Here is a 14,643-nt window from a genome sequence, read left to right on the forward strand (position 1 = left end):
ATGTGCATGGTGGTGGTTCCTAGCTTAGGCTGTTGTTTACTGTTTGAGTTAAATGTATACTAAACCCTACTCCCATCTGGCACTGATGATATTATCTAGTTGGGTTATGAAATGTCTGGAAGAAAACAACCAAGCTCAGGGAACACTAAGGACCTCACCGTTCAATCCTGAACTGCAAATATTCTCTTGTATGAAAGGGCTCATATTTTTTTTCAAAATACAACATACTCATCCACTTCCAGATGGATCAACTAGTAGCAAAACCACAAATCTTGACCAAATTATCACAATACAGTATTCACTTCCAAAAACAAAGGGAGGTGGACAGCAAAAGAAATAACATCCCACAGATTCAGTTTAACACAAGACTTCCAAACCCTATTTTTAAACACAACATACGCCTACCTCTTCTTATGGGCAATCGGGATTTATGGAGATTTTGACGCTGGGGGAAATGCCGGTTTTTGTAAAAAGCTTGACATATGACCAAGAGAAAATGGTATGAATAAAAAAATTGGTTTGCAGCTCTCATTTTCCAGTCACTGGTTTTCAATATGTTATTTCTATTTTGTGCAATGTCGCCGGAGGGAATGGCTTCCTAAGAGACGGGCGTGATGCTTTCCTTCATCCAGACACCTCATGTATTTTTTCTATTTATTTGACATTGAAGGGGCAGCCCAATAAGTAACTGCCTGCCTTTTTATTGTTCGTCCCCCCCTCCCCCCCAAAAAAGAAAAGAAAATAGTCAGTTAGGTAAGAGTCAAGAGTCAGGCTTCACCCTTGGTCTGTATCCCACGGGTACTGAAAATCAAGAATGGAAAATGTAGCTGTTTAGAGAACACGTATTACGAGTAGTCCTTGACCTACAACAGTTCATTTAGTGACAGTCGGAAGTTACAACAGCACTGAGAAAAGTAACTTATGACCACTTTTCACACTTATGGCTGTTGCAGCATCCCCATGGTCATGTGATCCAAATCCAGTATCTTGGCAACTGGTTCATATTTATGGCGATTACTGGAGTCATGGGATCAACTTCTGATGAGCAAAGTCAATGGGGAAGGCAGATTCATTCAACCACTGTGTTGGTAACTTAACAACTGCAGTGACTCACTTAATAACTGTAGCGAGAAAGGTGGCAAAATGGGTCAAAACTCACTTAACCGTCTCGCTTAGCAATGGAAATTTTGAGCTCATCTGTGGTCGTAAGTCGAGGACTATCCATAGTTAATAGCGATTCTGTTTAGCCTGAGTCAAAGTGCTAGTCTTAAACATTGTAAATGGCCCTGGGCCTCATTACGTAAAGAAGAAGAAGAAGCCTCCATTGAGGTCTATATTATAAAAATATGGCATAAGCTCTTTTAAGAGAGTCTTCTGCTATTTCTCCTTGGCACTCACTTTATCTTGATTATTTTGAAGAATAGAGAAGTCAGGTGTAATAGAACAGCTACTCACAGTTATATTCTTAACGACAGTTAAGAAGGCAAAAGGGCACTAAGACAAAAGTCTATGCGTGACGGAAGAAAATTGAAACCTATTGAATTTAAGACAGATAAATTATCCTCCTTTTGATAGAAGATTTTCACTTGTAAGTAATTTTTTCCCAAGCAGAAATTCAGGACTGCTCCCAGTAAAAAATACTGTGTATTAAACCAGTGGTCCCCAACCTTTTGGGCACCAGGGACTGGTTCCATGGGAAAACTGTTTCTCACAGATCCGGCTTCATCTGCGCATGTGTGGAAGTGTGTGAAACCATTCCCTTCCGCAGTCCATGGAAAAATTGTTTTATTTCATTTTTATTTATTTTAGTTTGTCAAACATGTAAAAGATAACAGGTGTAAGTATAAACATAAATATGAACATAGTCAATGGGTACGAATCAATGGAGACAGTAGGACAGGAATAGTAGGCACACTGGTGCGCTTATGCACACTCCCTTAACAGACCTCTTGGGAATGGGATGAGGTCGACAATAGACAGTCAGGTTAAAATTATGGTCAGTTTTCCACTGACCAGTGAGAATGGTTTTATGTGTTACGATACATGCACACATGAAGCTGGGGACCCCTGTATTTAAATCGTGGGTTTTTTCCCCATTATTGGCTGGATTAGCACAATGCCTTAAACCAGTAGTTCTCAAAGTTTTCTTCACCAAGGTAAAAAGTGAAAGTTCCCTTCGCATATATGTGCTAGTCGTTCCTGACTCCAGAGGGTGGTGCTCATCTTTGTTTCTAAGCCAAAGAGCCAGCGCTGTCCGAAGACGTCTCTGTGGTCATGTGACTGGCATGACTCAATGTTGAAGGCGCATGGAGCGTTGTTATCTTCCCACCAAAGGGGGTTCCTATTTTTCTACTTGCATTTTTTACATGCTTTTGAACTGCTAGGTTGGCAGAAGCTGGGACAAGTAACGGGAGCTCTGTTATGCGGCGCTAGGGATTTGAACCACCAAACGTCTGACCTTTCTGATGGACAAACTCAGCATCTTAAATAACTTTTATTTAAAAATAACCTTAAATTACTTTTGTGGTCACGGACCCCAAGTCTTAGCTGAAGATTTAAATCATAATATTTCTTCAAGCCTTTGCAGACCCCTTTTAATGACATCAGACCCTTCCACGGATCACAGGTTAAAAACTGCTTTAAACTAAAAGGCTTAGGAGAGACACCTCAACGGGTAACTTTAGAAGGCAGGATATGTGAACTGGTCACAGGATACCACAATGGATGCACCTCACACAGAAGCGATTCCAATCATCACATACAGATTCAGGCATATTTTTAGCTTATGTAGCATCAAATCTTGCATAACATTATTGATTCATTTGACCCAAATTAGTCCTTGAGCAGGCACACACAGTCAGCCCCTTTGATGTGCAGAATGATCTTACCTTTGGCCAATCTTTCCAGCCTCTTGCCGTGTTCTGGAGGTATAGCATACCTGGCAAAGGAAAGGAAAACTCATCAGAAAAATTAAGCCTAGAATTTCTGCTCCCAAATCGATTCATTAGGAATCTGTTGGAGAAAGCTTGTTCCTTGCCCTTCACAACCCACCAGCCAGGAGTTTTCCCCTATCCAAACATCTCCTCCCTTCTCTAATCATTATTTCAAACATGAATAAGAGAATAACAGAGTTGGGAGGGACCTTGGGAGGATATCCTAGTCCAGCCCCCTGCCTAAGCAGGAAGCCCTACACCACCTCAGAGAAATGGTTGACTAAACTAAATATTAAAAAGGGGATAAACAATGGAAGATTATAATTTAATATGAATCTGTGTACTATTATTAGAACTACAGTATATAAGTCTGTTAAACACAACTAATATGATTGTTAATATTTTATTCGTAGTAAAAGGAGTGACATTTAGAATATGAAGATTGGTATAAAAATAATATACTGAAATACTGAATGATCAAAGAATGAAAGATTATAATTCAACAATATATGTGTGTTATTACTAAAACTCTGTAAGATTGTTGACTGTATTAAATATGAAGAATATTGTTTTATTTGTACTAAAATGTAAGACATTCCAGTGCCACACTGTTCACACAACGATATGTTTGTAAAAAAAATAAAAAAAACTTTTTTAAAAAAGAGAGAGAAATGGCTGTCTAGACTCTTCTTAACAGTCTCCAATGTTGGAGCACCCACAATTTCTGGAGGCAAGTTGTTCCAATGACTAATTGTTCTAACTGTTAGGAAATTTGTCCTTATTTTGAGGTTGCTTCTCTGCTTGAATAGTTTCCATCCGCTGCTTCGTGTCCTGCCTTCTGGTTCTTTAGAAAATAAGATGACCCCCCCTCTTCTTTGTGGCAGCCCCTGAGATATTGGAACACAAGATCCTGCAGTTATCTTAAACACCATGGGATCATGGAAGATTAACCTCTTGCTCGGAGCCCCACTTTCCCAAACAAGAAGCAAAGAAAGAGAAGGGGGTGGCTAAACTGTTACAGCAGTGTGAAAAAAATATTCTGCCACTGAATGCATCAGCTCAGAAAAGCCCGTTTCAGGGTAAAGAAAATCCGTATTGGGCACTCTGAAATTATTCTCTATTTCCTCTTGAAAGTCCCAGATGAAGGAAAGAAACAGAGAAGTAGGTTCCAACATGTGTTTATTCCACATACATATCAATGAGTTTATCCTATTTAAATGTTTTAAATAAATAAACAAAATCCCCTTTCCTCCTGAGGAAGCTTGGACAGGATGAGTGATGAGAAAACGGTCCACTAGAGTTTAGAAAGCTATGCCCCTGTAGAAAGCACTCAAACTTTGATCACATGACTGGTTCTCTTCTTGCAAACATTTCATGACACAACTAGGGAACATCATCAGTGCTAGAAGGATCTAAGGAACTTAGATCACATGATTGGGGGGGATGGGTGTGATACAAGAGCCAAAACTTTGAGGACCAGTTGTAACTGCCATCCATTCAGCAGCACGGTAACTCTGAATGGTCGCTGAACAAATGGTTATTAGACAAGGCCTCTCTGGGCATGAATGGGTTTCCTTTATCAAGCTCTTGTGGGGGTGGCCTGGTGCTCTCTGAGCTTGATTATTTTCTTTCAGACGTTTCATTACCAAACTAGATAACATCATCAGATACAATCAAGTTCAGAAAGCACCAAGAACTCCACAGTCTCCTCCTCCCTCCGCAAACCCCACTCCCTTGCAGCACAGATGATGTTACATATGAGCTTGGTGGTGCTAAATGGATCAGTGCTAGAAGAGTGTGTGGAGTTTGCTCTGTTTCCATACTGTACCTATGGCTTGTCCTGATGATGTTACATAGTTGGGCAGTGAAACCATGAAGCTCAGAAAGCACCAAGGACGACCTCTTCCTCCTCCCTCTCCTTCTCTTCCTCCTTCTCCTCATCCTCCCTCTTCCCTCTCCTCCTCTTCTCCTTGCCTTCCTCCTCCTCTCCTTGCCTTCCTCCTATCTTCCTCTTCCTCTCCTTTTCTCTTCCTCCTCTCCTCCCTCTTCCTCTTCTCTTCCTCCTCCTCTCCTCAAACCCCACTCTCTTCTAGCACTGGTGACATTACCCAATTGGGCCATGAAACATCTGCAAGAAGACCACTAAGCTCAGAGAGCACCATGGACCTCACAGCTCAACCCTGAGCTACAAATCTTCTCTTCTATTGGTAAGTTCCTGGGTTTCCCATAGGAGAAGCCTCTTTCATTGACAGCTACAAAGACTCTTGAGACAAAGATCTTCTTTAAAAAAAAAAGATATATCCCAAACTTAGATCAAAGTGATGTTTTTCCTCTGAAGTGATCAGCAAACTCATGCGCTAATGTTAAGTGGGCGATCCAGAAAGAAAATATGGACAGAAAAGGAGCGCTGGGACATTACCTTTAACTTCTCTCTGTTTTGCTTGCCTTGAATTTTAATTTTTTTAAAGTCATTTTTCACTAACATAAAACAAATAAAACAATGAATAAATTAGTCCAGATCCAAGCGCTTCTTCTGGTGGATTAGCAAGAAATGAGCTATCCTATTTCTTCTGGGAATGTGTTGAAAGTTTGAGGCTCATTCACTGTTAGGAGGCAGTCAACGATGAATGCCATTCTTTGGATTACGATGCTATTTTTACTTAATTACCGCCTGTAATTGGGAGTTAGAAAGATAAGATTAATTGAATTGTGAGGCTGTTGAAGTTAATATTGTTGGAACGTGGCTGCCCTGTTATCATCCTTTGCAGAAGTGCCTAACTGAATTCTAGAGAGATGTCCCATGGAATTAGTACGGAGCGGCTTGGATAGGAAGTCAGAAAACTGCATTAATTGAGTTTAAAAATCAGGAAAGTGAGGGGGGGAAATTGTAGTTTTGCCAGTCATGCTAAGAGCCACCAACATACTCTTGCTCAGAAGAAGGGGGCGGGGGTGCACTACTTTCTTTCAAATTAAGAAGAGAAAGCGAACTGTGGACTCCTTGGTGCTCTCTTAATTTCTTGAAGACATCCCATTACCCAACTAGGTAATATCATCAATGCTAGAAGAGAGTGGGGTTTGTGAGGAGGAGGAGAAGGGGGAGGAGGACTGTAAGGTCCTTGCTGCTCTCTGAGCTCACTTGTTTTCTTGCAGATGCTTGATGACCCTAACTAAATGCTAGATCAGTGATGACTAACCTTTTCGTGTGCTCCACATCCTGCGCCCCTCCCCCCAGTGCCCTGTTTTGGGCCTATCAGGCCTCCCTGAAACCTCCTGCAACCAAAAATGGGGTGTGTGAGGGGGGGCTTGCCCCCACGCTTGTGCACGCATCTCCCAGATGCGCCGACCCCTGCATGTGCAGCAGAGACCCGAAAATCAACTGGCCAGCGGAAGGCGCGGGTGTCTGCACAGTAGAGCTGAGTTGGGGCAATGGCTCGCGTGCCCGCAGAGAGGACTCCGTGTGCCACCTGTGGCATGCATGCCACAGGTTCGCCATCACAGTGCTTAGAAGTTTAGACAAAACCTAGGCTGCCTGTTAAGCCCCCAGAAATCCTTAACCGAAGCTCTGCCTCCAAACTCCATCGGCCGCCCAATGGCATGCTGACATCTCACTAATTCTGCTCCAAACAAGCCAGCATTTTATACACCCTGGGACCAACTCTCATCTCTCCAGTGTGTGTCCTTCTTACATCTTGCCAAACACTAACCGAAGCATTTTGGCTCGTCTGCTCCAGAAGAGACAGCTACAACCGGCTGCCTTTGGAGGGAAAAAGTCAAAATGTCAAGGAAGATCAAACTGTTCACTCATTAACCTCAAGGAGAGGTGTCAAAACAAGAGAGATGTTCAAACACCCAGAAATATTTCTGCCAGTTTGTCTGAAATTCCCCCTGTGTTTGGAGGGGAGGGAGAGGGGGGAAAAGAGGTTTACGAAGGCAGTAGAGTTAACATAGATATTTTCTCTTTTTTTGTTAAAAGGAGGAGACACATAAAATAATTATCAAAGCTCCTGGCCTTATGTTACTAAAAGCTTAAGGGAAATGGGTACTTGCAATTTTCCAAGACAAAAAACAAAACAAAACAAATATTTAGACGTAATCTTGAAAAGTGAAAGCAAGGAATAGCTACAGAACTTAGAAACTGGTGTGTAAACATGTGGATGCTGTGATGGAAATGGGGAGGACAATTGTATCATATGAACTGTGCATATGCGCTAGAAAAATTGGGATGTACATTTTTAGACAAAAAACAACTTTAGTTTCATTCCTGATGAGCGTGAGGAACAGTCCATATGTTTCTCTTGGCAATAATGCAGACATAATTTTATATTTCTTTCTTTTTTTTAAAAAACACCAGTCTAATCTAGATGAAGGAATATCTGATGATGTCCTAAGGCAAAGATAAAGGTTCCCCACGCATATATGTGCTAGTCGATCCCGACTCTAGGGGGTGGTGCTCATCTCCCTTTCAAAGCCGAAGAGTCAGCGCTGTCCGAAGAAGTCTCTGTGGTCATGTGGCCGGCATGAATTCATGCCAAAGGCGCACAAAACGCTGTTTCCTTCCCACCAAAGGTGGTTCCTATTTTTCTACTTGCATTTTTTACATGCTTTCGAACTGCTAGGTTGGCAGAAGCTAGGACAAGTCACGGGAGCTCACTCCGTTACACGACGGTAGGGATTTGAACCGCTGAACTGCCGACATTTCTGATCGACAAGCTCAGCGTGGGAATTAGTCAAGTGTCCTAGATGTTGTCAGCTATCTGATTTTTTTAATATAAATTTGATTGCTGGTTTGATGGTGTTGCTGTTTTCATGGAGTGAAGAGGGAAGTGGGATTGGAGTGGGATTTTTACTACCTGGTGGGTTTTTTAAAATTTTGTAAGTTGCCTGGCGTCACCTATGTGTGAGTTGGGCAGATACATAAATTTAATAAACAAAAATAAATTTGAGTGTGTAGACATACATAAAAAAACCACAAAGATGCATACATATACATACACACACATCATTCCTACTTACATATATATTATTCTTTTGCATTTTGATCCCTGTGGTTTCTATGGCACCAGTGTCACAGGGTCAGTATCTAGTTTTATAAGGAGTTTTATTCATTTATATCCTATCTTTATTATTTTTACAAATACTCATGGCAGCAAAACATAGCCAAACCTCCTCTTTTCTGTCCATCACCCAGCCAGCATTCACGGCTACTGAGGGAGTAGAACTCACTGTCTTCTGGTGATTGGCCCCAAATCACTCAGCTGGCTTTCATGCTTCAGGTGGGACTAGAACTCACTGTCTCCTGGTGATTGGCCCAAAGACACCCAGCTGCCTTTCAAGGCCAAAGCACAACTAGACTTCACCATCTCAGTGTGACTGGCCCAATGTCACCCAGCTGGCTTTCATGTCTAAAGCAGAACTAGAACTCACTGTCTCCTGGTGATTAGGCCAAAGTCATCCAGCCGCCTTTCATGGCCAAGACGAACTAGACTTCACCATCTCCTTGTGACTGGCCCAAAGTCACCCAGCCAACTTTCATGTCTAAAGCAGGACTAGAGCTCACCATCTCCTGGAAACTGGCCCAAAGTCACCCAGCTGGCTTTCATGCTTAAGGCGGGACTAGAACTCTCTGTTTCCTCATGATTGGCCCAAAGTCATCCAGCTCGCTTTCATGCTTAAGGTGGGACTAGAAAGGGCATTGGTTCCTTACCTGATACGCCTATTCTCATAGGGAGGAAGTAGTGTTTAAACAAGCCATGGTTCATCGTTCAACCTCTAAAGGGAACGACGGAGCGCTCCTGCGCTGATTTAAAGCTTCCACTCAATTGACAATTAAATCCAATATTTTACAAATTCCACTGGAACACTAGGATGACACAGCCATCCAAATTGATGGACTGAGTCAAAACTGGGATTGCCTGACAACAGGGGCGTGGCTTAAAGGCCTTGTCGGGCTCAGTCCAATCAAAGAGCGGATGAAGTCAACCCAGTCTGGATGCTACTTCCCCCACTATGGAGAATTCACTGTTTTCCAGAATGGGAGGAGGGAATGGTCACACGTGGGTTTTATCACAGCCTGATTGGTCCAAGGCTGAGAGGAAATCTATAAATACCGGTGCCTGTCCATTGCTGGCCCAGATTCTCTCTCAGCCTGGTCCAAGCTGTAGAGTAGTTTGATAGGTCTACGGCCATACTACCCTGAAAGCGCCCGATCCCGTCTGATCTCGGAAGCTAAGCAGGGTCAGGCCTGGTTAATACTTGGATGGGAGACCGCCTGGGAATACCGGGTGCTGTAGGCTTAGGGGTGGCGGCTGAGGCTCCCCTTGGGCCCTAGAGTTCCTGTTCTCCCTCCCTGGGACTTTAGCTTGGGTATGTCCCACGTGTGACCATTCCCTCCTCCCATTCTGGAAAAAGGACGTTGGTCTTACCTGAACGTCTATTTTCTGATGGGAGGAGGGAATGGTCACAACCCGCCCTGAGTTCTGTCTGTTGGGGCCAAGGGGAGGGCCCGGGGGGTGTTTCCCGGGGTTTGTTGTGTTGTTTCTTGTTTTTCAGTTGTACCATTCATGTTCGAGAATCTGGGCCAGCAATGGACAGGCACCGGTATTTATAGATTTCCTCTCAGCCTTGGACCAATCAGGCTGTGATAAAACCCACGTGTGACCATTCCCTCCTCCCATCAGAAAATAGACGTTCAGGTAAGACCAACGTCCTTTTCCTGGTGATTGGCCCAAAGTCATCCAGCCGCCTTTCGTGCTTAAAGGTGGGACTAGTATTCATCGTCTCCTGGTGACTGGCCCAAAGTCACCCTGTTGGCTTTCATGTCAAAGCAGCACTTGAACTCCCTGTCTCCCACTTTCTAGCCTGATACTTTAACTACTAGACCAAACTGTCTCTTCTATAGGTTTCCCTGCAATTCTTTTCTAGACAGCCAGGAGAGCATGTTAATAAGAATGTAAGAATTCTGGGCAAAATCTTGGATCCAATCAAAGTGAAACTGATCACTGGGATTAATCTGTGATTTTAGCAGAGCGATTGCAATACAGGGATTCCCCCCCCCCCCCACACACACACAAGGCAGTCACTCTGTTATTCATTTCAAGAAACTGAACAGTCTGGCTGCTTCAAATAAGATGCTTATTTAACCAGACTTTCCCACTAAGTGAAATGTTTTCTCAACACTTAAAAAAAAGGGTGGGGGGAAAAAAAGCATACAAGCCTTCGGTGCCTTTGAAGAATAAGTGAATTTTCTTGAAGCTACGTGAGTCAAGCCAGCCAAGATGTTAGACTTCTATCTATAACCGGTACCCATCCATTATCATTAACTTGCAGAGCTGGCTCTGGGCTGTTGTTGTTCCTGATCCGGCTTCTACCTTATCATTCGAGGGCAGGGTTTTTTTGGGGTTTTTTTTTTTTGGGTATTTAATCATTTGCCTAGTTGCCAGGGGCAACTGGAGACTCCACACAGGTGAGTGCACAAATAGCACACTTCAAGCGTGCAGCAATTTCGCTCGCCTGCTTCTTATTCATAAAGAGAAACCTCTCACATGAATAAATATCAAGGATGGGGTTTTTTATTTATTTAAGGATGGCTCTGCAAATCTGGGGGGGGGGGGAAATCCACCCCACGCTGAATAGACTTACAAGGAGACCGAGCAAAAATGAGAGGGAGGAAAGGGGGAGAGTTTTTATTTCTTTATTTCAAATACAGGTACTCCTCGAATTACAACAGTTCATTTAGTGACCGTTCAAAGTTAGGATGGCACCAAAAAGAGAGACTTAGGACCATATTTCACACTTAATGACCGTTGCAGCATCCCCATGGCCACAAGATCAAAATTCAGACGCTTGGCCACTGGCTCATATTTATGATGTTTGTAGGGCCTTGACAGCTGTGTTACTATTGTGTTTCCCCCAAAATAAGACAGGGTCTTATTTTCTTTTGACCCCCCCGAAGTAAGCTCTTGGCCTTATTTTCGGGGAGGGCTTATTATTTTTGAGGTGGAGGAGGCGGCCAGTGTGGTCACCTCATGGCTGCTGCTGTGTTGCAATAATTTCGGGGAGGGGTTATTTGGGGGGAGGGCTTATTTTAGTGCATGCACTCAAAAGCCCGATTGGGCTTATTATCCAGGGAGGTCTTATTTTCGGGAAAACAGGGTAGTTTAACAACCGCAGTGGTTCACTTAACAACTATGGAAAGCAAGTAAAAGTGACAACCTTTGCAGCATCCCTAGGATCAAAATTCAGATGCTTGGCAACTGGTTTTTTTTACTTATGATGGTTGCAGGGTAGCCCGGGGTCACGTCATCCCCCTTTGCAACCTACTGACGAACAAAGTCAACGGGGAAGCCAGATTCACTTAACAACTGTGGTAAGGAAGGTTGTAAAATGGGGGCAAAACCCATTTAACAAATGTCTCACTTAACAAGAAAATGTGAGCTAAATTGTGGTCGTAAGTTGAGGACTACCTGTATTTGGTCTTTCAAAGCAATCCGATGTTTCTTGTTTCAGCTTCCTTTTAGGCTCCAATTCGGGGGGAGGCCTGTCTTATTCATATAAGCCAGTTCCCAATTCCTTAAACTACACACTCTGGAATCATGGTCCCAAAGTGTGTGGGAATTGAACTCGTTAAGTTGCTTAACAATGGTGTGGGAAAAGTTGTAAAATGGGGCGCAACTCACTCAACGGCCTTGCTTAGCAACAGACTCCATCGAGGACTAGCTGTGCACCCTTTAACAACTTAAATTTTTTACTTTTTGACATACACTTTAATTCTTTCATTCATACTTCTACTTCTCTGCAGATATTCATCAAATACATCCATAATTGCAGAGAGAAGGAGAAAGATCTCTGATATTCTTTTGGTTGTTTAATATTAGCCATAAATGTATAAAGAATGTAGCATTAAGAGTAAGTGGTCTGCGGATACGAATTTAAGCCTACTTTTTAAAGCAAACCATCCTATCTTATTAGCCAAGAACCCAAATGATGCATAGTGAATGTTATACTGATGCAACCAAGACTAAAGACCTGAAAATTAATCTATCGATCATCAAAAAACCTTAAATGATTATAATGATTATAAATATAAACTGCAAAGAACTAGAGGAAATAGATGAGCAGAATGTTTGCTAAGAGAAGAATATGGCTGTTAAAATGTACAAATGGTGATAAAAAAAGAATTGACAGGACTGCCTGATTGCAAGAATTATTGTCCATTAAAAGAAGCAAAAGAAACTGCATAATGTGTTATCTTACTTGCTTTGTAGGAGATGGCTGAATTGAGATGGTGGGAAAAACAGCATATTCCCAGTGTACAGGCAGTCCTTGATTTACAACCACAATTGAACCTAAAATTTCTGTTGCTAAGCAACACATTGGTTAAATGAGTTTTGCTCCATTTTTCGACCTTGCTTGCTGCAGTTGGTAAGTGAATCACTGCAGTTGTTAACCTAGTAACGGCACTACAAACCTCATAAATATAAGCCAGTTGCCAAGCATCTGAAATTTTGATTAAGTGGCCACAGGGATGCAGCAACGGCTGTTAAATCTGAAAAATGGTCATAAGTCACTTTTTCAGGGCCGTTTTAACTTTGAACGGTCCCTAAATAAACTGTTGTAAGTCGAGGAGTATCTGTAGCAAACCTTTGCTCCGATAATCCGTTTGCATCCTTTCATGGAACATTTTGGGACTTCAAAGGTTAAGGGCCGTAATTGTGCAATTCTCACTGTCAGTTAGTTATTCAATATTTTGCTGAAAACAATTGGGGGGAGGGAGTGGAACAAATATACAAGCAAAACCAGTAATTATATACCGTGTTTTTTGGAGTATAAGACGCACCAAAGTTTTGAAGAGGCTTTTTAAAAAAAAAATGTAGGTAGGTAGATAGAGGGATAGACAGGGAGAGAAATACAATAGGTAGGTAGGGAGAGAGAGAGTAGTTAGGTAGGTAGGTAGATAAAGGGATAGAGAGAAAGAGAAAGAGAGAGTAAGTAGGTAGGTAGAGGGATAGAGAGAGAGAAATAAAGAGATAGAGATAAATACAGTTGATAGGTAGGGAGAGAGAGAGTAGTTAGGTAGGTAGATAAAGGGATAAAGAGAGAGAGAGAGAAATACAGTAGGTAGGTAGGGAGAGAGAATGAGTGTAGGTAGGAAGTTAGGTAGGTAGAGGGATAGAGAGAAAGAGAGAGAGAGAGAGAGAAATACAGTAGATAGGTAGGGAGAGAGAGAGTAGTTAGGTAGGTAGGTAGATAAAGGGATAGAGACAGAGAAATAGAAAGAGAGAGAGAAATACAGTAGGTAGGTAGAGGGATAGAGAGAGCGAAATAAAGATAGAGAGAAATACAGTAGATAGGTGGTGTTTCTGCTGGCACAACACTTGATCAATGAAATTCTCATCAATCAGTTAAAGGGCTTTCCAAAAGGGGAAAAAAGTTTTTGCACTCTGCAAACCTCCCCAAAACGGCCTGTTTTTCTCAAAAACGGGCTCATTTAAAAAAAAAAAAGGTATGAATAGTCTTGGGAGCGGAGGGCCTTGCAGAGTGCTCAGGGGTGGGGGGGAAACGAGCAAAAAACGGCCCATTTTTCACAAAAACAGGCCGTTTTTTTGTCAAAAAAAATTGCATGCATAACCTTATGGAGGCTTATAGAGTGCTGCTGGGAGCTGGGGGGCAAAAAAACGGCCCGTTTTCTGCTCATTTCTGCCCTCCCTAGCCCCCAGGAGCTTTCTGAAAGTCTCCTACAAGCTATGCATGGCCATTTCGGGAGGCAAAAAATGCTGTGTTCGGTGTATAAGACGCACCCAGATTTTCAGCCTTTTTTGAGGAAAAAAGGTGCGTCTTAGACTCCGAAAAATACGGTATATAAAAAAATTACAGTTTTTAAACGTTGCAGGACCCCAAATCTAAATAAACTAATTAACACGTTTAATGAGCAGAGATGATGACAGCTGCAGCCCTTTATCTGCTAAGGAAAGGAGTGGTGTATATATCTCCGCTTGGCTTTAATGACAGATCTACCTTCTTTTAGTATTCTGGATCTGATTCGTTGATTCACAGCCTAAGAATCCACCCTCCTGTTTGAAATGGAAGGAGATTATAAAATCTTTGGTTTAGCAAAAAGCTGAAGCTTTATCATTGCTTTCCCGGGATCTCTGAATTGGACAGTCCCACAAGAAAAATGCCTCTTATTCTTACTGAAGAGATTGCTATTAATAGTGCAATTTCTTTTAGGCGATGTTTATTCCCTTAGAATAGGGTGATGGATGTGAATAATTACCCGACTATAAAGGCAAGCAAATGTGTTATTTTCTATCACTCCACATCATCAAACAATAAAAGTGTGAAACAGCATTTTTGAATACAATTTTCCTGTCTAACAGCTTGGAATTATTGCCAAGAACAATGAAAATAAATAACCAAAATGCCCGTTGAGTTTAAAATTAAACGACTGTGTCAAAGAAAGAGGAAGACAGGCCAACCATCTTAGGATGCAAAGACAAAATCGTAAATCATATTTTTTTTGACAAGGCAGAAGAAGTATCAGAAATGCAGCGCTTCGAAGTCAAAAGCGCTTTGTTCTATGGGGACCTTCTCTTCTATATGTCAAAGCCCCTTAGATTGTTTTCTTTTAAAGGCCTCGTTTTCAAGCACTTAAACCACTAAAATCTTATTTTCAGAACAAAACAAACCTCAGACAATTTCCTGTTTTTTTCTG

The 14,643-nt window shown here is 42.1% G+C and overlaps 1 protein-coding gene and 1 non-coding gene across 2 annotated transcripts in view; one reads left to right on the forward strand and one right to left on the reverse strand.

The window, feature by feature from the left end:
• The window catches only part of LOC116516457 (lysine-specific demethylase 4B-like), a 175,515-nt gene that overhangs the window by 135,032 nt on the left and 25,840 nt on the right, over positions 1–14,643 (reverse strand). The window contains exon 2 of the mRNA XM_032228978.1: positions 2,889–2,938. Coding sequence (XP_032084869.1) covers positions 2,889–2,938 — 50 coding nt within the window. The remainder of the gene's footprint in view (positions 1–2,888; positions 2,939–14,643) is intronic.
• LOC116523733 lies at positions 9,108–9,226 on the forward strand. Its single transcript, XR_004257104.1, has one exon. It is a non-coding gene; the product is annotated as a 5S ribosomal RNA (ribosomal RNA).

This window comes from Thamnophis elegans, chromosome 1 (genome assembly GCF_009769535.1).
Source record: "Thamnophis elegans isolate rThaEle1 chromosome 1, rThaEle1.pri, whole genome shotgun sequence".
Lineage (NCBI taxonomy): Eukaryota > Metazoa > Chordata > Lepidosauria > Squamata > Colubridae > Thamnophis > Thamnophis elegans.